This window comes from Antechinus flavipes, chromosome 2, assembly GCF_016432865.1.
Source record: "Antechinus flavipes isolate AdamAnt ecotype Samford, QLD, Australia chromosome 2, AdamAnt_v2, whole genome shotgun sequence".
NCBI classification, from domain to species: Eukaryota; Metazoa; Chordata; class Mammalia; order Dasyuromorphia; family Dasyuridae; genus Antechinus; species Antechinus flavipes.
In genome coordinates this window covers 489572817-489598581 of record NC_067399.1, presented here as the reverse complement: position 1 = coordinate 489598581, position 25765 = coordinate 489572817, and the positions used below count along the sequence as shown (strand labels likewise).

At 32.5% G+C, this 25765-nt stretch overlaps 1 protein-coding gene across 13 annotated transcripts in view; it reads right to left on the bottom strand.

Moving 5' to 3' along the window:
- CHD9 (chromodomain helicase DNA binding protein 9) overlaps positions 1 to 25765 on the bottom strand; it is a 251575-nt gene that overhangs the window by 3603 nt on the left and 222207 nt on the right. For 7 of the 13 annotated variants that reach the window (XM_051979833.1, XM_051979832.1, XM_051979839.1 and 4 more), the window contains 11 exons: positions 25402 to 25444; positions 22082 to 22301; positions 18672 to 18874; positions 17325 to 18230; positions 16275 to 16438; positions 13082 to 13354; positions 11959 to 12127; positions 7012 to 7151; positions 6213 to 6434; positions 3946 to 4077; positions 910 to 1014 (listed from right to left, as the gene is read on the bottom strand). In XM_051979833.1, coding sequence (XP_051835793.1) covers positions 910 to 1014; positions 3946 to 4077; positions 6213 to 6434; positions 7012 to 7151; positions 11959 to 12127; positions 13082 to 13354; positions 16275 to 16438; positions 17325 to 18230; positions 18672 to 18874; positions 22082 to 22301; positions 25402 to 25444 — 2577 coding nt within the window. The remainder of the gene's footprint in view (positions 1 to 909; positions 1015 to 3945; positions 4078 to 6212; positions 6435 to 7011; positions 7152 to 11958; positions 12128 to 13081; positions 13355 to 16274; positions 16439 to 17324; positions 18231 to 18671; positions 18875 to 22081; positions 22302 to 25401; positions 25445 to 25765) is intronic. The other 6 variants (XM_051979838.1, XM_051979841.1, XM_051979845.1 and 3 more) reach the window with 3 other exon arrangements.

The following is a 25765-nucleotide window of genomic DNA, read 5'->3' as shown; positions in this document are numbered from 1 at the left end:
AATACATCCATATAATCACATTCTGACAATGAAAGTAACAGCTATTTTGCTTACCAAACCACATATCAAGAAATAAAATTTAAGCATCCATAGGAACATTTTTCACTGAAGTAAATATACTAACTTGTATAACTAGACTAAACCCTTTCTCCATGAGGAAATCTTAGCATTTCTAGGATCAAAGAGAATCTGGAGAGGCTTTAGGCTACAGATCCCAGCTTCTTAAAATGTGGGTCATGATTCCACATGGGGTCTCATAACTGAATATGGTTTGTTATTTGTGATTTATTATCAGTAAATGTTTGATTTTACCCATTTTATATACCTCTATACCAGGGTCATATAAAAATTTCTTGGGTGAAAAGGGTTCATAAGTAGAAAAAATTAAAGATGCCCTTCCCTCAAATTAAGTAGATAAAATTTCTATATCACTATGGTCTCAGAGAAGATTAATGCAATATGCTCCTGTTTTATTTTTGAAAGGAAAGACATAATTGAAATAACCCGTTAGTTTTCTTAGAGGCCTATCTCTCTCCTTGGTTCCAAGAGCTCTTGCAGCTAGTCTTTTGCCTCTGCCAGCTTCACCCTCTCTCCGAATCCTGGCTTCTCAATATCCTCAACTGACTCCTGACTGAGGCTCTAAGAGCTTCTAGTGAGCTTGTCCTTTTATATGCTCTTTTAGAGGTGTGAACTCAAAGGTTGACTCCTTCTCCAAGAGTGGGATTATGGGAGCTGTGACTTGTGAATCTCCCGGAGTTAATCCTGACTTGTGAATGTCTTGGAGTGCCTATCAATTCCAGTGACTTAGCACCTTGTAAGAATCATAATACCTTCTACCTATCTATAGTTTTGGTAATTAAAAGATAAAATTACATGAAGTTTAAGCTTAAATCAATGTTTAACACTCACAGACTGTTTAACAACATCTCCCCATTCAGGAGCGACTCCATATTCAGAATTTTCTTTCAAGAATCTACATAAATCTTTCAAAGGAGGAGCAAATGCTCCTCCTACCTGTAATTGAAAAACAAAATGTTAGATGCTTACAATCTTATTAAATATTGAAAAAAAATTCTTCCGTGATTTCTGTATTTCCCTTATTTTTATTAAATATGCATATAAAATTTGGCTCAGCTCCCAACCAAATTGTTAATATTACTGTATTTAATAGTCCAAAATCCCAAGATAGTAAATGGTATAGTATGTCTTATATGCTCCATTTTTAAATTAGAAAAACCAAAGATATGAACTCCAGTATGATGGATAAATCCTCCATAGAAGACTTAGAAAAAGACATTGAGAAGAACTATATAGGAAGACAGAGAATAGAAAAACTGTGCTCTGCACTAGCAAAAAGAATTTTCATGTCTATGACATCATTATCCATTAAAGTATGAAGACTGTATGTCAAAATAAATACATTCAAAACTATCTCCCTTCACATACAAAAGTGAAGTTGCTTATAAAAGCATTCAAACAATGTTAATTAGTGAAGAATTTAGCTCAAAGTATTGAATAAGGGCAGTATTTCTAAGTTACATTTTAAAAATAGATTTATCTTTGTTACAAGAAATTTGGTCCTTTCCAGTATAGTATAGTAATAGAAAGGCTTTGGAGTCAGAGGACTTGTTTTAAAATCTCAGCTTTATTAAGTACTTAAATATTTTGAGGGAAAATCACAAATTAGTTAAAGGAGAAAAAAGGGAAACAGTTGAACTAGAGCAAAGATGTCAAATGCTCAGGTCATGAATGACATGTGGTCCAAATGTTTAAAAAAATAAACAAAAATACAATATAGTATAGATGATATTGATATATGGTTTTTTAAGTCAATATTTGGCAGACAGGTTTTCTTAATGTATGATTTAGTGACCCAGTTCCCAGTTGAGTTCAATATTACAGAACTAGATGACCACTAAAGGTCCATTTTAGATTCTAAACTTATAATCTTATAATTGACTTCTTTCAAAATTTTCTATATCAGTATATACTACAGACCAATATTATATAGACTAGGAAAAATGGGGAAATTCTTAAGTTACCTGTTAAGAATTTTATAATGTGTGATGTTGCTTTTCTTCTATTCCTTTGTCTTTCAGTTTTCTATGAAGTCTCTTGCCATTTAAAAAAAAATTTATTTCTCAATTGAAGAGTCAGAAGAGTTAAGTTCTGATTTTGCCATTTATTTATTGACTGGGTGACAACAGGCAAATCATTGAATCTCCAAGAGTTTCAGTTTCCTTATTTGTAACATGGAGATTAATAATAATACTGGCATGATATATCTTAACACAACTGTTCCTGTTAAGTCCAATACTTTGGAAATATTAAAATGCTATCCACATGTGTGCTGTGATCATTTCATTTCATAAGGCTAACTATAGGCTTTCAGGTCTCTAATTGTTTATTTGCCTTAGTACAAAGGTAATACTTTAAGAAATTATTTAAAACTAAATACAAAGAAACCAAAAACAATACAAAAAGACAGAAAAGGAAAATAAACAAACAAAACAAACTATTGTCATGAGCTCAGCAGAATATCAGGGAAGATTCAAAATGTTACAATAAATTTTCCTTTCAAGAAAACATGCATAATAATAGAAGAGATTATATTTATGACTGTCCATCCAGTTTAAGCTAGAGAAACCACCAATCCAGGACTAGATAAAAAAACAACTACATAGTTTTGGGCTTTTTCAACATATCCATCACTTATGCTGGATTTGTTTCCCCTCTTTAAAAATACTATGTGTTAGAAGGGATGACTCTTTGGGAGAGGAAGGAAAAGGATACTGTGGATACCAATGATGAAATAAGAAACAGACGACATCAATAAAAATTTCTATGCATATATACATGAATGTGTATTTATGTTTGTAGATATGTATACAAGCAACTATGATTAAAATGGTGGCTTTGGGTTTCTTCATAGAGATTATGGGGGTCATCTTGTCCAACATCTTCATTTAAGACAAAATGAAGATGAGGTAAGGACAAGTTTTCTTTCTCTAAGATCAAAGTATAAGGTCAGAAATCAACAACAGTCTTGAATTATCCTTCTACAAAAAAGCATCTAACTTAATGAAAAGTATGTCAAACTTGATGGTGGCACCACACAAAAGTTAAGGGAATTATGTAAAATGATAATTTAAATAATAATACTATGCCCCCCCCCTTCCTTTAAGAAAATGAGTTTGAAAACTTTATCTTTGATCTTAGCAACTGAAGTACCTATAGGAAGGAGAAACCAAACCATCCAGATTATGTTATTTATGCAGAGTAATAGAAAGGCAAATGAGAAATTTGTAATTCCTAACTTTCAAGTTTTCTTTCCTTCTTACTCCGATTCTCCTTATTGTTTCTTTATTGGAACATGTGGGGAGCTAATACTTTAAAAAGAAATGAAATACATTCCTTCTAATGTTTTCTCTATGAAAGAAAGGAGACTATAGTTCCACACTACAATTTCAGCATGAATAAAGAGATGAACTTAAGCAAACTGGAGATAGTTCAGTTACATATGGTCAGGAAATAGACTTTCTAAATCAAATAATAATGTACATTTTCTACACTGAAAATTCTACTGAAAAACCTGAGGAACATAAATATTTAAGTAACTTTCCTGCTTCCAATAATTTAGCCACTGAGGGAAAACTGAGGCCTAGAGCTATTAAAATAATGGTATCTGTGTATATATGTACACCCACATACATACTCCCATTTGATCCTTACTATAAAAATCCTGTGAGTAGGTGCTATCATTGTCTTAGTATTTTATAGGTAAAAAAATTAAGAGCCAGAGGAATTAAATAATTTGTCAGGAACTCAGAGTACTGAGTCTCAGTGGCAGGATTCAAATCCAGGTTTTCCTGTTTTCAAGTACAGTATTCCAGCCACCATATCATGACACCACTTTCGATTAATGCACACTGAAATTACACATACCTTTCTGGCATTTCTTCTGTTGATCAACTGAACACGTTCTTCTCCAGTGAGACTATTAATATCTAGTTTGTTGGGGTTTCTGCAACGATGTCTTTTTTGCTTAGGTCTCCCCCCTTCATGAAGCTGCATTCTCTAAAGTACAATGTATTAAAATTCTTTATTGAGGATCAAGGAACAAGGTAATTTGACAATTCAGTTCAGAAGTTAAAGGATAACAAAGCACACTTTTCAAACTCTTCTTTCTGTGTTCAAATTGTGAGGAAACTCCTTCTATCAAGGTAGATCTCTAACTTTTCTGTAGTGAATAATCTTAAGAGACTTGCCTGATAGTTGAGAATTTAAGTCACTTACCCAGAGTCAAACAACTAGAGTCAGACTGTGGCTTGGATCCAAGTTTTCTAGGCTAACTCTTTTCAGTTTGCTACAACATACTAATCCCCTCTTCACACTTCCTTAATGTGAATTTGGCATGAACAGGCCAAGGCATGCATAGAAGTAATAGTTTCAGTGAATCTAAAGAATTTCAGCATTAAGGAACATTGCAAGGTGCTCAATAATGAGAATGTTTAGGAGTAAACAATTTAAACAGTGCAAAAAAAATTGCTATCTTTCCCAAAGAATCAGAATTAGAAAGGACTTGTTATTGAGTCTCAAAGCTGGAAGAAATTATTTCTTTCTGGTCGAAATAACTAATTATTATATTAGGACCAAGGTTTTTCCCTTTTCCTACTTCCTCATCCAAAAATCAAACAAGATCTAATCAGACAGTAAAAGAAATTCTATGTTTGGGTTAATAGGTGCAGTTCTGCTCATTGTGTTTGTTCAGATGGGTCTGGAAAATGTGGATTCTCCCTTTTATCAGACAGGTGATACGAAAATTAATGTCTATTTGATCAAGATTTGGGTGATCCAAGCCACACACTCCAAGATTTTCAGTGTAATATAGCTCAGTTTCTTGATGTAATATTCATTTTTCTTATTGTTAACTAGTCATAATATGTTACAGATCTTTTGTAATAATGAATTCTTCATGTTGGAAATACACCACTGATATTATTGAATTATCAATACCCATCAGTGTCAGGAAAAAAATTCTGGGGCTTGAATATGAGATTATAAGGAACAAAACTAATAAGATTTATTAGTTCTTTGGTACCCAATAAATTTTCCTTCAGTAAGTCTCCTATTCAAATAAATTCATTTCACTTCAATAAGATTTTATTAGATTAGCTTTATATCTTTGTTGGATTTTAATAGGAAAGTACTGAGTCCTATTATAGATAAAGACTATTTTTGGTAAGCAAGGGACTCTTTCAACCTCAGGAAAATTAATCAATTTCTAAATTCTTTCTATGTGCCTCTAAGTATGACAAAAAAATGAAACAATTTCTTCCCTAAAGAGGCTGACATTCATTCTATAAAGGAAGACAACATACACACATGTACAAAATAAATTAAAGGCAAATTTTTTGAAGGAGAAAGGCACTTGAAAAGCTTCATATTTGGTTGGAATGTCTAAGTGCTGGTAAGACTTATGGGTAATGGGTAAGGAATTCAAGATCAGAACATAGAAGGGATGACTGGTCTGAGAGAACAAAGGGACTGGAGGTCCTAATGAGGATAAAGAATAGGTCTTGGAGAAGTAAGTCAAATGAAATGATAGACACTTATGGTCTAATAAAGGAATTTTTGAACATTTATTGGAATACTTGTGGGTGATGGCGAAATTTTAATAGCAGTGTCATCTGTGGAGAGCCAGGTCTCATTTTAAAATTTGCTTAAAATTTTCAGGTATCTTATTCAAAATGTGGCAGAAACATAGATATACAATCCAAAACTGAAATTTAGAGCACTCCAAGTAAAATGTACACGTTTTAGGTATGTCTAATTCCTCGCTGTCCAATTTGACCCCAAGTAAAAATAATACATTTCTTGAGGAATGAATGCTATTAAAAAACTTTCTTTATATGCACAGATATCAAATGATTTTTTAGTTGTAATATTTACTTTTAAACTACAATTATAACTCCCTAAAACATTAAAAGTATCACTGATTTTTAATAGAAAAACATGTATTTCTGATGCTGTTTATTTTTAAATCTTTATTACTCTGAAAAGACAACAATGTAGACTCATCCTTTGTTTAATTACAAAGACTGGGACTAAGGACACAATGAATGTCTCACAATGATCTTTGTTAGCTATGTTTCTGAGTAATAAAAATAATAGAAAAACATTTAAGTGTATCCATTTTAAAAATTACTTACAGGAATAAAGGCTCCTAAATCTTCCACATAACCTGGGTGCTCTGTAAGCCATTTTTCTAAATCCTTTCGTTTTGGTGCATCATCACCTGCAAGTCTTGTTCCATCTTTCAGATTAATAACTGGAACTGGATTTTCTATATCAAGTAATCCTTGAGATTGAGTATAAGACAGTGCTGGATTTATCCCTGGAGTAATTTGTGAGGTGGTAATGCCTACTGTAACCTTTAGAAAAAGATTAGATAAAGACTGCATGTCAAATTCATTAACAGCTTTTATTCCGATACTAGGGAGTATTTTGAAAATGGTAAATGAGGAATGTCAACTTTTTTCCAAATTTGCTTTCAATTTTTTTCAAATTTGCTATGTATTATGGTTTGGTGGATCACAAAATCTAAAAAGTATACATACACACATGCATGCATATGAACACATATATATTTTCTTATTTTAATACACTTTATTTCCCCCCCAGTTGTTTAACCAAAATTTTTTTTAACAGCCGGCTTTTCTTTTTAAAGTTTGAATTCCAAATTTTATCCCTTCCTTTTTCCATCCCTACTTCCCAACCTGAAATGGTAAGTACTTAGATATAGGTTATACATGTGCAGACACACATTTCCATATTAGTCATTTTGTACAAGATCTAAAAAGTGTAATACAACATTATTAATTCATAGATCTTTATTTTATAAAGTACTCACAAATGCAAATGTACTTTTGCAATCATAAAGTTAGTTTGTGATTAGACCTCCTAAGTCAAGAATTATGGTAAAATAATTCTAATTTGGCTATTACTTACATGATTAGGAGGTTTATTTCTATTTAATAGGAGAATGTCAACATCTTCTACATTCTTCCTTCTTCCTCTTCTTTTTTTGACTATAGGCTGGTTATCTAATATGACTCCATTGGCACCAATTGCTGGCTGACTAGAAGTATCTGAGCAAATTAAGAATTTAAAACACAATAAGTAATTTGGGACTCATTTTACAATTTAAAAGTGAAACCTCCTTTAAAAATTGATTCTCATTTTGCATGTCTTAAAGTAAGCAATACTTAGACTAGAAGCTTTCTTAATGACAGTAACATTTTTATAGTACTTTAAGATTTGCAAAGCACTTTACAAATATTATCTAATTTTATCCTCACAACAATCTTTGAGTAGAACCTGTTATTATTCACATTTTGCAGATGAGGAAACTGGGAGAGATCAAATGATTTGCCCAGGGTCACACAGAATTAAGTATCTGAGGCTTGATTTGAACTTTGGTTTTTCTGACTAGGTCCAATATATCTTTTGAGCCATTTAGATAGCAAATCCTTTTACCCCAGCAGAAGTTCTTAGCAAATAGCATTTTCATTTATTCTTTCAAAAAAAAAAGTCACCTATTATCTAAAATGCACTGTTCTAGGTGTTGTGAAAAGTACAAAAGTAAATAAAATAAATTTTTTGCACTGAAGAAGTTTACAACTGAATACTTTCATATTAAAAATAACCCACATTTATATAGAACTTTACAATCTATTATACCTTCTCATTTTCTCACCAGCTCTATTGCTTTTGATCTTCTTTGGACCTCTTCATCATGTTTTCCTTCCTCAGGAAAACGCATCATTGGGAAATATCATTATGCTATATGATTGAATCTACCTGGTTCTCTTATCTTCTCAGTACTCACTCTCTTCTGACTAGACTTTGATAGGCTCAAGGACTCCAAGGTGGCTTAATCCAGTTTTTCTCCCCATTTTCTACCAGCTGCACTGATTTTGTATTTCCATGGATGTCTCCATTATTCCCACTCCCCCTGGTGTGTTCTAAGACTTGAATTTACCAAATGACTGAAGCTACTGATTGTCATGGGGTATTCTTGATTCATTAGCCACATGTTTCTCAAATCTAGTAGAACCTCTTTTGATTACATTATAATCAGAGTTTATTAATGAATTTCTTTGCTGTAAAGATAGACTTGAAATGATCACAGCCGCATTTTCAACTGACAATCATTTAGCATTCTACCTAACATTTTCCAGTGACTCAGGTGTTGTTCTTGGGTTGACTAGAAAGTCTAGGAACCTCTATCACAGATTCACAAATCTAGTCTAAGAATATTAAGATTGAATAAAAAACATTTTTGAGTACATGAAAATATATAAGGCTGAATAACAACATTAAGTTTTGCTGAATTATTCATAGGAGTGAAAAAAAATATTACCGTTGGTTTAAAAATATGCTCATTATGTTAAGAATATTGAAATATCTGGCTAGTCTTCCTAAAAAAAATTTTGATTTTATCATATTAGAAAATATCTGATGGTTCTTCACTGGCCTAAAGATAAAATTCAAGATTGGACTTTAAGGCTGTCCAAAATCTAGCTTTATTGTATTTATTACAATAACAACAACTAGCATTTGTGCTAATAGCATACTATGTACAAGGCAGTGTCTTAAGTGCTTTACAAATATTATCTCATTTGATTCTTACAACAACCATATGAATTATATGCTACAATTATCCCCATTTTTCAATTGAGGAAACTGAGGGAGACAAAAGGTAAGTGATATCACACAGTTAGTAAGGGTCCAAGCTGGATCTGAACTCAGGTCTTCCTGATTTCAAGCTCATCGTTCTATCTACAGAATCACTTAGATGCGTTAGGTAACAGTGGACTTTCTTTTTTTTTTTAAATTTTATTTTATTTGTCATAGTTACTGTTAGTGTTGCAATCTTTTTTTTTTTTTTAATAAAAGCTTTTTCTTTTCTTTTTTTTAAAATATATATATATATAACTTTTGATTGATAGAACTCATGCCAGGGTAATTTTTTACAGCATTATCCCTTGCATTCACTTCTGTTCAGATTTTTCCCCTCCCTCCCTCCACCCCCTCCCCCAGATGGCAAGCAATCCTTTACATGTAACAGTGGACTTTCAAGCAATTCTGACGAAAAAACTAAGTAAGAACTATGAAATACAAATACAAGAGTCTAGACTGGGCAATTTTTCTTTTCTTTTCTTTTTTTTTTTTTTAGCAATTGGAGGACTTAGATCATGATGTCATGCTAACATTCTAATAATGGGAGAAGAAAACACATGTTCCTTCAGAACTTTAATGTCTTTATAGGGTATTAAAGGAGTTAAATAAGAAATAAAAGAGGTTCTGAATACTGAATATGTTTGTTTTGAGAATCTGGGGAGAAAGAAAAAGGTGGGTAAAAGAAGAAACTCACTAGTATAATAAGGATGAAGGGGGAACTTGCTATTTCTTGTAACTATGGTACAAGGAAAAAAAAATATACAAATATGTAGGAAAAAGCAAGGAGAAAACATTAGCTGGATCTCACTCACATGAAGCAAAGGAGGATTTAACATATAATTTGATGTAGAAATACATCTATCTAGCTCAACAGGAAAAAGATTACAAATAAGGAGGAGACATTAGTAGGGATTAGCAGGGAGGCAATAGCTTCTTGAAAACAAACTTCTTGATTCTGAAGTAGGGATTAAAAAAAGGGGGAGGGGAGAAGAAAAGAAAAGAACTTTAATCAAAGTAGGGGCTTAGATTACCTCTTAAAACAACTGGAGAATGGCTTAACCTTATCTTGTAAAGCTTTTACCATTATAGATGTTTATGCAAAGGCTAGATGATAATTTATCAAGGATCTTGCAGAAGAAATCCCTGCCTTGAATGGAATTTTAGACTAGATAATCTTTGAAGTTTCTCTCCTAGGATTCTAACACATTAGTTTTTAATTGGCTTCTAAGGATCCCCCTAAGGGTTCTTTATACTTGGATAGAAAAATTATTTTCATTAACTTATCACTTTATTTAGTATTTCCTTCAATTGTGAATTTTTCAAAAAGATTCTGAGAATAGTTCTATAGACTTCATTAAGAGAGATCCACAATAACAAAGTTAAGAACCTCTGTTCTAATCTGTACTAATGAATATGATTCTGTCAACTAGAAAATTTTAATGCAAAATACTTTATATATTAATGTTCTTTTTGAGGGTTAATGAAGGGTCTTCTTAAGTGAATTTTTCTCAAAAATATTTAATAACTTTCAGATGAAATTATTTCCTAGGCTTGGAAACTACATACAACTTGATTTGAATAATAAATCCAAAAATATCAGCACTCGAAGGAGAACTTAGAATCACATTTACTAGCTATGTGTTCTAGAACAAGTCATACAGCCATTTTGCTCTTCAGTTTCTTTGTGGGATAGATTTAACTTTGGAAGGACAGCATTAAAAAAAATACCTTAAAGGATCAAGTGTCATCAATTAATGCAGTGAATATTTTTTAATTAATAAGGGAAAGAAAGAAAATAAATAAGATTAACATTTTTGTTTCAAAATAAAATTATAATAAATAAGATCAGTCAGCTTTCCTGCCACAAGTCTATCTGGGCTTGAGTCCAACTTTCCATTCAGTTCTCAAACTGATCTTCCTAAAGTCTAATCATGTTACTCAATAAACCCTATTGGCTCCCTATTTCCTTAAAATTTAAAAAAAAAAAAGTTTGACATTCAAAGCCCTTCATATCCTGTCTCTTCCTACTCCTAATTTTTTCAGTGCCTTCCTGTGATACTGCCTCCCTTGCTATTCCTCAAACAAGAAATTCCCATCTCCTGACTCTACACATTTTCACTGACTATAATTTCCCCTACTCCCCAGAACCTTCATCTCTGCTTCCTGACTTCTCTTAAGACCCAGGTAAAATCCCATCTTTTACAGAAAGCTTTCCCTGATCACCCTTAATGGAGTGCCTTCCCTCTGTTGATTATTTCCAATTTAGTCCTTTATATAGCTTGTGTGTACATGGCTATTTGCATGGTGTTTTACTCTTTAGAATGTGAACTTTCTGAGAGCAGAGACTATTTTTTACCTTTTTTTTTTTTTTTTTTTTTTGTATCTCTAGCACAGTGCTTGGCATCTAGTTGAAATGTTTACTGAAACTAGGTAGATCTATACTTGAATGTCTGACAACCTATTAGCTTCATGATCCTGGGTAAGTCAATTACTCTGTGTGTCTCAAGCAACTCCTACGTTTAATCTACCAATCACAGATGTGCTGCAATACCCATAGATGGAAATAGTTCCCACAAAGGGAGCTACCCAATTCTAATAAAAGCATAGATTCTCCCCTCCTCCCTCTTTTTTTTTTTTCCTGTGTACTTTTTTTATTAAGGCTTTTTATTTTCAAAACATATGTATGGATAATTCTTCAAGACTAACTCTTGCAAAGCCTTTTGTTCTAATTTTACCCCTCTTTCCCCACCCTCTCCTCTAGATGGCAACTAGTCTAATATATGTTAAATATGGTAGAAATATGTTAAAGCTAATACAATAATAGATTCTTTATAGTTTTACTTATCTACCTCATAGTATTTTGTGAGGAAAGCATACTGTCAACCTTAAAGTATTATGGAATTATAAACTATAATTCAATTTAAACTCCTCTTTAATAAATGAGTAATGTGAAGCCCAGAGAGGCAAAATAAGTTGTCACACAACCACTTAGTAAAAGAGTTGGAACTACCTCCAAGGCTTGTTAGGTCCAAGTCTGAGTCCAAGTCCAAGTTAACAATACTGTTACTATTTTTATTAATATTTAAGAGAAAAAACAAAAGAAAAGGACTGATAAATAAATTTTCATAAATTGTATCATGAGTAGAATTCTGAAATAAAGAGGAAGTTTTATTATTATGAGGTCATTAATACATTTATATATGATTTGCTTACCTGATACTGGCATGGACTTTGGAAAATTGACTAGGCTGGTCTCTGAAGCATTCTGAAGTTCCCGAAGCCGTGCCAGGTACTGTTGCTGTCCAAGTGAACCATCTTCACTTTCAAATGGCCTTTTCTGAGAAAGTCCTTGCTTTTGAAAAGTCAACTTCAAACCTCCTTCCTGTTAAATAAATGTGAGTATTAAGATAAAAACGTACCAACCCCTCCCCCCAAACCCCAAAACATCTTCTTCAAGATAAAGGATTTTGAAGAAAAATTCTATTACAGAAGATCTGAGGAATATTGGAAGAAATCATGAAAATTAATTATGAAATTACATTTTTCCTAATTTAAGCCATTTAGGATTTTCTGAATAAATTTGTTATAGATATATTAAATTGTCCAGCTTAAATTAAATGTCCAAATTATCACATATAGTTTTCCAACCAAAATCATCTCTCAAGTGATTGCCATACAATTGTATCTTCTATCCATTAACACAGGCTATTTTTAGAGGACTTTATCACTTTGCATACTGGATAATGAATTTAATCATAGATAGTTTAAAAAATACATAAATATTTAAAGTCTTATTTATAGCAGGATCTACTAAATGTTGAAAGCAGTTAAATGTACTAAAAAGTATTGTTCTTTGCAAAAATGTATCAAAGATATGTAACTTTTATCAGGAAAGGAATTTTTCCTATTGAAACAACTCAAAATCTGAATGTCATAGGCAGTTGCGTGAGCTTCAGAGAAGTGAAATGACTTTGTAGGTCACCTTATTACTAAGTGGCCAGAATGAGGATTTAACCCAGGTTTTTTTGGACTTCAAGTTCAGCACTCCATCCATTATACCAAATTGTCTGTATGTGTGGATTCCCTGTGTCAAAAATGGACCAGACGCTTAGAAACTGCCACCATACTAATTTAAGGAAGAAACTTGATCAGTGAGATAATCCTTTTAGTAGAATACAAAAGTTTAACATTTTGAATGTGTAAAAGAAACCCAATCCAAATACCGAAAACTAGTGTGCAAAGAAGTAAGAGTGAGAGCAGGCAGCCACTTGCAGGAAAAAAACATGCTGCACACGGCAATCGCAATCAGGTCCTAGGGCAATAAAAATAAACATACGTCATTGATTTTCACTGTAAACTCCTTTTCTCGTACATGCTTCTTCACCTTTGACATCTGTGTGGACTGGTCATGCTCTTCTCTCGCCCCTACGCTTGGGGGAGTCGGCACACGGGGCTCGCCAGCATCTGCAGCAGCACCGGGGCTATCCAGAAGCTTGGTCGTGTAGAAAGATGCCACTGCACTGCCCTCGTAACCTCTCCGGACTGATGGCCATTTTCCTTTCAGGACCGTTTGACAAATGCTGTCTAACCGATTGATCATTACCCGATCCTGTGTCACACGAGCAATTTAAGGATCAGAATAGACCTTTAGTGATGAACTTTCAAAGACACATTACTGGATTAATTCAGTAAAAGTGTATACACATTACAAATGTGTGAAGAAACATTCAGAACTTCAAAATGCATTTTATAGAGACATAAAATATCAAGTGAACAAATGGGGATGGCTTGATTATTCGAAGCTGGAACCAGAAAAAAAATTAAAATGAGTTAAACCTCCAACTTGGGAGAGAAAAATTCAACAAGATTAAAATAGCTGACCTAACATTAACTCAAGAGGAAAAATAAAATGTAATCTCTTAAAAGTATTTTTCAAGGAAGATTTTTCTTCAAAAATTTCCTTCAATTTGTATTTTTTTCTAAATTTAATTTGCTGTTTAAATTTAAATTTAATGTTGCTGTCCAACAAAGGGAAAGTTGCATAAATATGTCTAATTAATGGATAAATTCATTATGAGTTCCATATGTCCTTTTTAAAATTTAATTGGATTACTACTGCTTTTTATTATAAGACTCTGTGCTGCACAATTATGTTACTGATAGCTGAAATTAAGTCCTTCAGTTATAAAAACCCTAGAATGGGAATAAAAAATTAATCAGCATGCTATAGAAAACTATGCAATGTGAGGATCCAATTTTTCTGATTAAAAAATTACCATATTTTAAAATTAGAAAATCAGAAAAGATCATAGGAATTTCTATCATATAAGAACCTTTGGAACATATTCAATTAAAAAACTTTTAACTTTTATGTAAAAATATGGATAGTCTCTGTATAGTATAACTCACATAGTCACTTTCTGTCAAGTCTCTAAAGTCAACTAATTACTAAAGAGAACAAGTAAATTGCCTAATAACAGCTAGATATAGCAGCTAGATTATAACATGTTTTCCCCTAAACACAAATCTTGTGAATCACATCTGTATCTGGAAAAACATACATATTTTAATTTATATATGTATATGCAATCTCAATTTAATGAAGAACCTTTATTTAGGAAAGGGCAGGGGCTTTGTTATCTGTTGGAATTTCCCAACTCTCTGCCTCCCAATTCCTTCTTACTTGCCCCTAGTCTAGTTTTCTCTGTCCACAGTGCTCCCCATTTACATTCACATTTTTTTTTTTTAGCACTGACCCCTCTGTACATTTTTATCTCTCCTTTTCTCCATGCCCTATTTCTCATTACCCAAGAACTTTCATGATAAAATTTGTAGAACCTATGATAAAATGCTTTAAAGTATTGCTGAAATGTTTCTATGGGCTTATATTCCAAAGAGATTTTAAAGGAGGGAAAGGGACCCACAAGTGCAAAAATGTTTGTGGCAGCCCTTTTTGTAGCGGCAAGAAGCTGTAAACTTGGTGGATGCCCATCAGTTGGAGAATGGCTGAATAAGTTATGGGATATGAATGTAATGGAATATTATTGCTCTATAAGAAATGATCAACAAGATGATTTCAGAGAGGCCTGGAGAGATCTATATGAACTGATGCTAAGTGAAATGAGCAGAACCAGATCATCGTATATGGGAACAAGATTATATGATGATATATATTATATATATTATATGATTATATCAATTCTGATGCATGTGGTTCATTTCAACAATAAGATGATTCAGACCAGTTCCATTGATCTTGGGATGAAGAGAGCCATCTACACCCAGAGAGTGGACTATGGGAGCTGAGTGTGGATCACAACATAGCATTTTCACTTTTTTTGTTGTTATTTGATTGCATTTTATTTTCTTTCTCATTTTTTCCTTTTTCATTTGATTTTTCATGTGCAGCCAGATAATTGTGTAAATATGTATACATATATTGGATTTAACATTTTTTTTTATTATGTTTAACATATATTGGATTACTTGTTACCTAGGGAAGGGGGTGGGGAAAAGGGAGGAAAAATTGGAGCACAAGGTTTTGCAAGGGTTGCTTTTGAAAAATTATCCATTCATATCTTTTGAAAATTAAAAACCTTTAATAAAAAATAAAGCATTGCTGAATCTTTAAAGTCATTCATTGACCCAAAGACCCCTCCATTAACTCTTGCTTTTCCTTAGTGAATAAATTAATAAGTTGGGGGATATGTAGGAAGTAAGGTAACACAGCATAAGAGTTTTTTAATGCAGTGTGTTTAAAAAAATGAAAATGGAAGGTGGTAGTCCAATCCATGATATATCCAGAAGAGTGTGAATGAAGAACTGATCCAGATTCCAGAAGTGTCTTTTAGCATTTATGCTTAATGGGTAGCCCCACCATTATGTATCTTTACTTCTAAGCCCTCAAACAATTTGCTCAATGTTATTTGTAAGGGTAAAGGACCAAACTCCTTTAATTGTCAATGTCCTCATTGGCAGTGCTAGAGCCCCTGACTATAAAGCTCCATACAAGTATTGTGGAGATAGAGAACGGAATCCTTGCTTTCAATTCAAGGACAGAGAAAAATGTATTCTAAAGTTACAAATTTTTATGAAATTTTCCAAAGAAACAGAATCACTAGTATATATGTGGTTAGGTTCTCAAGTATTATTAATAAAGCATGTTCAGGTTCATTTTAGGTTATGTTGGTTTTTGTGAGCTGGTCTGGAGCCTTGTCATGTATAAATAATATTACTTCTATTGGAAAATAAAGTTTTCATAACTAATTAATGGTGTGAAGAACTTGTGGAATACTATATATTCATAGTCTGGAAACTGCTTATACAAATTATTTGCATGTATAAAATATATATTTTCAATAATAACTTAGGGTGGTGGTGATTTTGCATGATTTCTTTGCTTTTTGTTACCCTCAAAATAAAATATCTTCTAAGTTTTCAGGCATTGCATTATTATACAAAACAAAAAACCTAGTGTTTGAATTTCAAATAAAAACCCATAAAAATGAAGAATTCTTTTAATAAATTACCTTTGGCCAATAAGAAGCAGCGAGCATGTATCCACCTTGTAAGATGTAAGCAGAATTTGATGTTCCATTGTTCATCTGAAAACTATCCTGGGTCTCATCTTGTATAGTGCTTAGTGATGCAACACTTTCCTCATCATATGATTTCATGTGAGTGGGGCCTTCTGCTAATAACAACAGTTAGCATTATCTACCTGAATGTTTAAGAATACACTGTAGGTGTTTAATAAACAATTGTGGAACTGAATTAGGTACTTTATAATTCAGATTATATTTAAGTTCTACTTGATAATATAATCAAAAAATTATTTGTGAGGAAAAAAAAAACAAAATTCAAAAGGAAAATATAAAGCATGGAAGGAGAAAAACTTAGAATACAAAGTTTCACAAAAATGAAAACTATCTTTACGTGTATTGGGGAAAATAAAACAATTAAAAAAAGAATAACTCCTCTTTGAAATTGGCAATTAAATTGTTACAGAATATTTTCCACATGCATTACACTGGTTACTGCTATTTCTGAAATGATTATAATAATTAATTAAAGGCATTCTTAGAAAAAGACTATGAAGCAGTAACCAAATTAGTAGTACCAAAAAGCAGCAGTTTTCGTTTTCTGTTTCGGAGTACTGAGTATATAGTTTTCCTAGTGCTTCCAAATTCCACTGGATAGAGAATGTATTATTACTGTGTAGACTCATTGGCTTTAACAGTTGGAAGGGGCCTTAGGGATCTTTTCTTTCAATTCCATCATTTTACAGTAACTGAGTTCTGGAAAAGTGAAGCATCTTGCCCAAGGTCACAGTATTAGTAAGTATCAGAGCCTGGAGAGGAGCACAAGAGCACATTTCCAAGGCCAATTCTTTTTCAATTATACCATACCATCTACCTATTATTAAGAGGTTTTAGTTTGCTATTCATTAGTACTTTTCTAATAAAACATTACTACATAAAATTCAACTTGGTAAGCTTTTAAAACATAATTGTGGTTTCAATAAACTAACACATTTGTTATTTTTGGATATATAAAATAGTGATAACGTATACCCCTACCTCGCTTTTGTGTTTCTTCTTCACTATCACTTTCTTCTGATGAGGATGAAGAAGAGGAGGAAGAGGAAGACGAAGAAGAGGATGAAGAAGTTGCTGAAGAACAAGATGAAGACGATGAAGAACTAGATCCTGATCGAGAGTGGGAACAAGACGAAGAAGAGGAGGAGGATGAAGATGATGATCTAGAAGAACAAGATGATCTATCAGAATCAGAATCTGAATCAGAGCTGGACTCAGATCCCCTTTTGGGCATTCGCTGTTTCTTGGAAGCTGGATTTGGGGTTAGGGGCTCTGTCCTGGCTGCAACCATGCGCCTATCTGTTTCAACCTTCCCAGTAGGCTTCTGATCTCCAGTTGTCTGCGGCAAAACACCATTCTTTGGACTTAAAGGTTCAGATTTTATTCCTGTTCTGATTTCGTCAGAAGATACAGATTCCTCTTCAGAAGACTGAGGCTCCTCTTTAAGGCTTTCATTTTTAACTTTTGTATCTTCAAGAGCATTCCCTTTAGTATCCAGTAATCTTGGTTGAGAAGCCAGAGGGGAAGTAGACAATGCCATTTGATATTGTTGTATAAGTGGGGCAGAAGTCCTTGAATGAGTCCCTTTATTTTGACTATAGCTTCTCTGAGCTGCCATAAATGAAAGTTCAGGATCCCGAAGAATGTGATAGTCTGTCCTGCTAACCCCATGCTTAGCAGCTCCAATAAGCAAATCTCTGTCATGAGTGCCACACTCCCACCAGACTGGCAAATCTGGATTTGGCTGGCAAAGTTTTAAACGATCAAATAATTGTGGATGTCGAAGAGCCTGTTCTCGTACTTTCCTCAAAAGCTCAATTCGATACAAAGTCCTAGAAGCACGTTCCTCTGTGATGGGTTGGATAAAAATACTTGGGTCCACCAATTCTACATTAAGACAAATCAGATACTTCAAAATAGGGCATTACACACTAAAAATAAATAACTGATTATAAACTAAAATGAAATTGCAATATACCTTCCTATTAATTTCTTGATCTTTAGAAAAAGATTACCTCTTTTAGCTATATTCATTGGGTTAATGTGAAAATCAAATGGGTAATATCCATAAAAGCATTTTATAGCACTCTAATACTATATTTCATCAAGTCAATCCCATTATTAGTCTTGCTATTTTTCTGGTAACAAATATTTTAAGTAAATAGGAAGGTATGGATTTTTAAAAGTAGTACTAAAACAGAAATAATCAGAAATGAATATTACAAGTATAATTAAAGCATAAATAGTTATGTGATTTTGGACAAAAACGTAACATTATTAAAGATTTTTTTAAATCATTTTAGACATGTAGAGAAAGATTTTACAAACCTTCTTTGGAAGGAAGGCGGCAAACTCTCCTGCACATGGACATAAAAGCATATAAGTACTTTTCCAAACTATCATCAGTTTTCTTGTGCAGCCTAGCCATGGCTCTAAATTTTGTCCAGTCAAATTGTCCTCTGTCAGGATCAAATACCACTCCAAAAGTAGATACAACTCTATAAAAGTCAGCTTCCTCTCTTCTTGTCCATCTATTTTTTCATTAAGTTGAAAAAAAGAACAACACATATTTAAGCAACTAGAACAAAAATTTGTCTAACCTGAATTTAGATTGTATTAATCAGAATTTTGTCATATGAAGAATTTTTGAAACTTAATGAGTAACCCATATTAATGTAATAGCATTACAAATATAAATTTTAATTAGTGGTTTGTTCATTCATTTATTCAAATTTTCATTGAGTTGTCTACTTTTGAATAAGTCAACAAATATTTGATACCTATTATGTACGAAACAATGTGCTAAGCCTTATGAATAACACAAAACTATAAAAGTTATAGTTCTTAGCCTCAAGAGACTTGCAATGTGGCAATGACTATAATATATGCTGTCACATGTCTATGATAAAAAGCAGTATGGAAAATATATATATATATATATATATATATATATATATACACACACACACATATATATGTATATATATATACATATATCACATTAATTATATAACATTGATAAAGAATTCAGATGGCTGGGGATTTTTTTAGCTGGGTTATCAGAGAAGATATATTTGAGTAAAGTGTTAGAGGACAGTATGATTTTCAAAGAGGAAAATTTGGGGTGCCTAGGGGCAGGAGAAGAAAGAGTAAGCCTAAGATAAAAAATATATATGTAAGCCAAAAACATCTATCTATCTTTCTTTCTTTCTTTCTCTCTCTTTCTTTTTTTCTTCCTTCCTTCCTTCCTTCCTTCCTTTCTTTCTTTCGCTGAGGCAATTGGGGTTAAGTGACTTGCCCAGGGTCACACACCTAGGAAGTGTTAAATGTCTAAGGACAAACTTGAACTCAGGTCTTCCTATTCAGGGCCGGCACTCTATCCACTGTATTACCTAGCTGCCCTGCATAAATAATTTTTTGAGCAAGAGATGAAACAATTGGGGGAGGGGAGAAAGGCAGAAGGATATAGAAGCAAAGTCACTAGTTACGAGTTTATAACAATTTAGACAACAAGTAGCCAAGACATCACTGTGAATAGTAGTAGTGGATATAGAAAGGAAAATATTGTTTCCAGGATCTGAAAAACTAAGATGTATGAGAGATGTTTCCTTTTTTCAAGGATCTGTAGTCTAATTGTATTTTTTTGTTTGTTTGATTTTGTTGCTGAAGCAGCTGGGGTTAAGTGACTTGCCCAGAGTCACACACAATTAGGAAGTGTTAAGTGTCTGAAGCCAGATTTAAACTCAGGTCCCACTGACATCAGGACTGGTGCTTTATCCACTGTGCCATCCTGCTGCCCCTAGTCTAATTGTAAACATAAGACATATATATATATGAAAAGTAAAACGAATGCAGGATAGTACATAAAGTATCAAATTAACATAGAGAAAAGGAACCACAGGAATTCAGAAGAGATAATGAATACTATAGTCTAGAGGTGTTTGGGATTTTCCATGCATGATGCGAATATGAGCTGCACAGTAAAAGATGGTTAAAATTTTGCTAGATGAAGACTAAAGTAAAGGGCATTCTAGATGATAGAAACAACATGAACAAAGTACAGGCTCTGGAATGGTTGGAATGGAGGGTCCATGTTTGAGAAAAGTGGGAGATAATATTGAGAAAGCATGCTGGGTCAGGATTGTAAAAATTTTTGAAGACAGACCTAATTAGCTTGGGCTTTATATCTTACAGGTCATTAGGAACCCCTAAAGTCTTTCAACCAGAAAAAAGATTAGGAGGATTAATTTGGATGTACTATTAAGGATAGACTGGAGGAATATACACCAACATGTATCTGAACACTGGTTTTTGAAAATAATTACTGTGATTTTGGAATCTTAAGAAAAAATTCTAGAAATCTAATAGTTTCTGTGAAGCAAATAAAGTTACAGGAAAAGAATTAATTTCCCTCAATAAGATGTAATAATCAGACCAAATCATTGTCAACTTCTTCCTTTCTTTCCTTTCCAGAGGCTAAAATATTTTAGATGAAGAAACAATCCTTTTTTCTTACAATTCAAATGATGGTTTGTTACTTTTATTTTCCATCTTTTTACATTGCTAGTCACTGCTTTTACAAATTTGGGGGGGAGGGACTAGAGGGAACTAAAGAGAGAAAGTTAATTGTATGTAAACCAAAAACAGAGAGAGTAATTAGTTTATCTTTCATACTTGTAATGTAATAAAAATTCCTGAACCCTTTGTGGATGATATACAAGTATTTGGATGTTGCGATTAGTTATTTTTTGAAAAGCCTATTTGGTTATTTCAGATGGACTATATATAAATTCAACTTTCCTAATTTGCTATCCTTCTCAATTAAAAAGTTTTTTGGGATAGAAAACAGATAATTCTACGAAGCTTGATTTTGTTATACGGTATGAATAATTATTAGATCTCAAATCCCATATCCTGCTTTTGAATTTTCAGCCTCAAGCCTCACCAAAAAAAAAATATGGAGACTACAGAAAGTTTTGTTAAGAAGATATTATAAGAAATCAATTATAAGATAATAAATGGTCTAAAATAGAAGGCAATGAAAATGAAGAGATGAATATGAATGACAATATGGAACTGATAGGATTTAGTCAATCATAAGACATGATGGTTAAAATAAAGGTTTTGACACTTGGTGACTGAATTATGAAATAAGGAAAGAATTACGAGCAAAAAGATCAAGGATTAAGGAAAGATTATTGGTATCTTTTAAAAATAAAGTTTCAGTACAATGGTGAGGACAGAAACTGACTGAAAGAAAGTCAGAAATTTATGGTTAATAAAAAGATGGAAATAAATGGGTGTGTAAAATACAGTTTGGGCATTTGGTCATGGAGGGAAGTCAGATATATGTGAAGAATCACAAAATCTGATAGCAAATAGCATCATTTATCCTTCAGATGTGTGGTAGTACTTTTGTTGAGGTTCACATTTCAATTTTCATTAGATTTTTTCTTTATAAACCGAGTTCAGTTTCATTGAGATTACCAGTTCTGTATTGATAAGAGAAATTTAGTATAGGTTCCAAGTACCTATATTTTAAGTTTAACTAGTGACACAACTTTTTATTGAATATAATTGATTAATTTCCCCAAAATTCTTTTTTCGTTCAGAGTCCTTTAAATTTTTTTTTTTGCTCACTAAGAAGCAATACTCAAAATGCAATCCTATCTTTGTACCTTCTAAAATGAATTTATACACTGCTATATTAAATATTAATATAGATGTTCTCATCATACCTCTGCTGTCTTTCAATTTTGGCTGCTATTTTAGGGTTAAGAGCAGTTTCTTCATAAGGAGGCTGCATCACATTGGCCTGTACTGAGAATGCTGGCTGGATTTGTTGGGCTTGTCTATTTTTACTAGTCCGTTGATATGCAGTTATGAGGCGGCGCAAGCGTGTGGTTAAAGCAGACTGAGTAGGCCAATAAATCTTGTCTCCTTCCATCATTTGGCCATCTGAATGATAAAAATTATAAAACACAAAATAAATGATGGAAATAATTAGTGTAATACTAGAATACAAGGCAGCAATAGTTTAGTAAACTTTAACCAATAAGGCAAAGAAAAAGTAATTGTTTTGTACTATTCAAGTTCAAATCACTAATTTTCATATTGTGGCAAATTCCATTTTATAAACAGAGATCCACATTCATTACAATGAAATTCAATAAGGTATCCAAATCATCTCATCATTGTGGAATTACAGTATTTGAATATATTCAAAGAAAAGTAGGCAAGTAGCTAATTTTGCACTTTTGTATAAATATGTAAACATATAGAGCTATATAAACATATTTCTTTACTTAGAGGTAATTTCAACAATGTAGGGATTATTTGATATGTAAACTCTTTCCACTGATGCAGGTCATCAACTTGTCTGTAACTTTTAGCTTACAGCTGAATTTTAGCTTCTTAATTGCCTGAATACTCAAGAGATTAGATGATTTGTCATGGTCACAAAGCTAGTTTGTGTCAATGGCAAGACAAACTCAAGTCAAAGCAACTTAAAACATAGTCTTCTCTTTATTCATTATGCCCTACCTTTAATGGCATACTGAAATATCTATTCTAATAATGTTCTAATATCTTATTCTAATAATATTCTAATATTCTCTTAGCCACAGAGGAAAATAAAAGATAATATTGTATTTAAAGGTTTTCAAAACACTTAACATGCAATCTCATTTAGTTCTTACAACAACACTGTGAATTAGATGTTGAATCCCTTTTTATGGACTGAGAAAATTGAGGCTTAGGATCATATAGCTAGAAAATGTCTGAGGCAGGGAGGATTTAAATTCAGGTCTTCCTGATTCCAGGTCCAATATTCTATTCACACTTAGCTGCGTCTCTATCTTTAGCCCTCAGGTATATAATATTATTCTTATTATTTTTCTATTACCAATTTAAACAAACAAACAAAAAAAAAACAAATCAGAACCCCATAAAAAACTGGGACACATTAAATTAAAGGCTTCTCTTACAGGTTTATCTCAATAAATTAAAACAGGAACCAGTTGTAAAACTATTTTAGCTAATTAATGTCAATGCTTTTAAAAAACATTTGCTTGGGAGGCACTATGTGATAATGTGACATCATAGATCAGAAAAATGTATGACAATAAAATAATGGACCAATAATGTTGTATGAATGAGGAACCTTATAAAGTATATCCTGAGTGCTTCACCAGGTATCTATGCACTATCAAGATTTTTAGAAGGGGAGTCTTTCAAGAACACTTTTTGCAGGACAATGAAAACTAATGGACAAAGGACAAAGGAATAGGAAGACACTAATGGGTTGCAATCTTTACCACAGAAGAGAAATACCCACACCTATAACATCCCAGATGCACTAAAGTATTCATGTATAAACTTTAAGGCTCTAAATATGAAATACAACAAACAACTTACTTTTCAAGAGCAAAACATTCTAGTATTATAAATCAAAATGTAATTATACAAGTCAATGAAGAATACTGGCATCGTTCATCTGTCTACAGAAATGTGGCTCTGATTATTAGTCAGTCACTAAGTGACTGTGATTCAGTAAGCATGTATACATGAAGACTTCCTTCTGACCAGCTGTCTGAAGATTTTATTTTCCATTCCCCATTCTCTATAGCAGTAAACTGGGCCATGACAATGTCCAAAAAAGATACTGTAGAAACTGGGTGATGGAGCATGGGACTTAAATATGAAGAATAGAGAACAAAATTGATTTGGTGTTAAAATAGCAACCAAAGTGTGCTTTGAACTATAAAATCTCAAAATGTAGATTTGATTTTAAAAAGTATGAAAAAAGTTAAGCTCTCAATACTATGAAAATATTTGATTCAGTGATCAATAACAAATTTTAAAATTCCATTAATCTGTCAATAACATCTCTACATTCAGTGGAAGACACGAAATATAAAATAAAAAAAGACTCAAAGAATCATAGATTTCAGAATTAGAAGCCTTCTAGCTTGACCCAAACTGAATAAGAAGATCATTTGAGATAATATTTGTAACCATTTTGCACTATGCCTGGCACATGGTAAGCACTATACTGGCATATAGTAAGCACTATATAAATGTTTATTCCCTTTCCCTTCCCTTCTCCTACTTAAACATATTACCAGTTCTGCACTAAGAGCACCTTTAAGACAACCCCTTAAATGTTAAAGCAATTATCTTGTACCATCCCTGTCTCTCCTTCAAAGTGGCTCCCCAATATATATTTTTTTCCATGCTAAACGTTTCCAAACACTTTATCAAATCAACCATCTTTGTAACTCTTCAATTTACTATATTTTTCTTAAAATATGGTGGCTAAAGTGAAATGAGCTGAACCAGGAGATCACTGTACACAACAATATTATACAAAGATCAATTTTGATGGATTTGGCTGTTTTCAACAATGAGATGATTGAGGCCAGTTCCAATGATTTGTGATGAAGAAAGACATCTACATGCAAAGAAAAGACTGTGGGAACTGAGTGTGGATTACAAACATAGCATTTTCATTTTTTGTTGTTTGCTTGCATTTTGTTTTTTCTCATTTAAAAAAATTTTTGATCTAATTTTTCTTGTGCAGCATGGTAATTATATAAATATGTATGCATATATTGGATTTAACACACACATACATATATATACATATATATAAACATATTTAACACATATTGGATTATTTGTCATTTAGGGGAGGGGGAAAAATTTGGAACACAAGGTTTTGCAAGGGATCAATGATGAAAAATTATCCGTGCATATGTTTTGAAAATAAAAAAATGTAATAAAAAAAATTTTAAAAAATAAAATATGGTTGCTAAAACCTAACCTCTGACCAGGACAACTGAATAAAGCTAAAGAGATGCAAAGTTTATTTCATCAATGAATGCAACAATTCTAAATAAAACTCTACAATAATATGACTTGTGCCTTTCAAAATGCTGTTAAGGGTACACAGAAGTTATCAGCTGATTCAACAATTAAAAGCTGGTTTATGGTTTATCAATCAAATAACATGATATTAAGAATTCACAAAAAAATCATCAGATAAATAATATTTTACCTCCATCTGCTATTACAAGGTCTCCTGGTGATGAAATATCATCCTTTAAAAAATAAAAAAAAATTTAATTTAGGGTTATCAGATGATGAAAAATTATAGCAGGTCAGAACAATGAAGTACACATCAAAAAAGAAAAGAATATATTTTTTAAGATTGAAAGCTCTTTGCTTTGTTAACTTAGAAAGCACAAAATTTCACTTTTAATATCTCCTTTTTGCCAAATTCATTTTCCTTTTCTTAAACCTCCTACTAACTGGCTTTCCTGAGTGAGATCATATACTTCCATCTATTTAATTATTTTAATTTAGATTACTCCTCAAATCTTTTTCCTCAGGGCTTGAAACTGTATCTGTGTTTTAGGTCT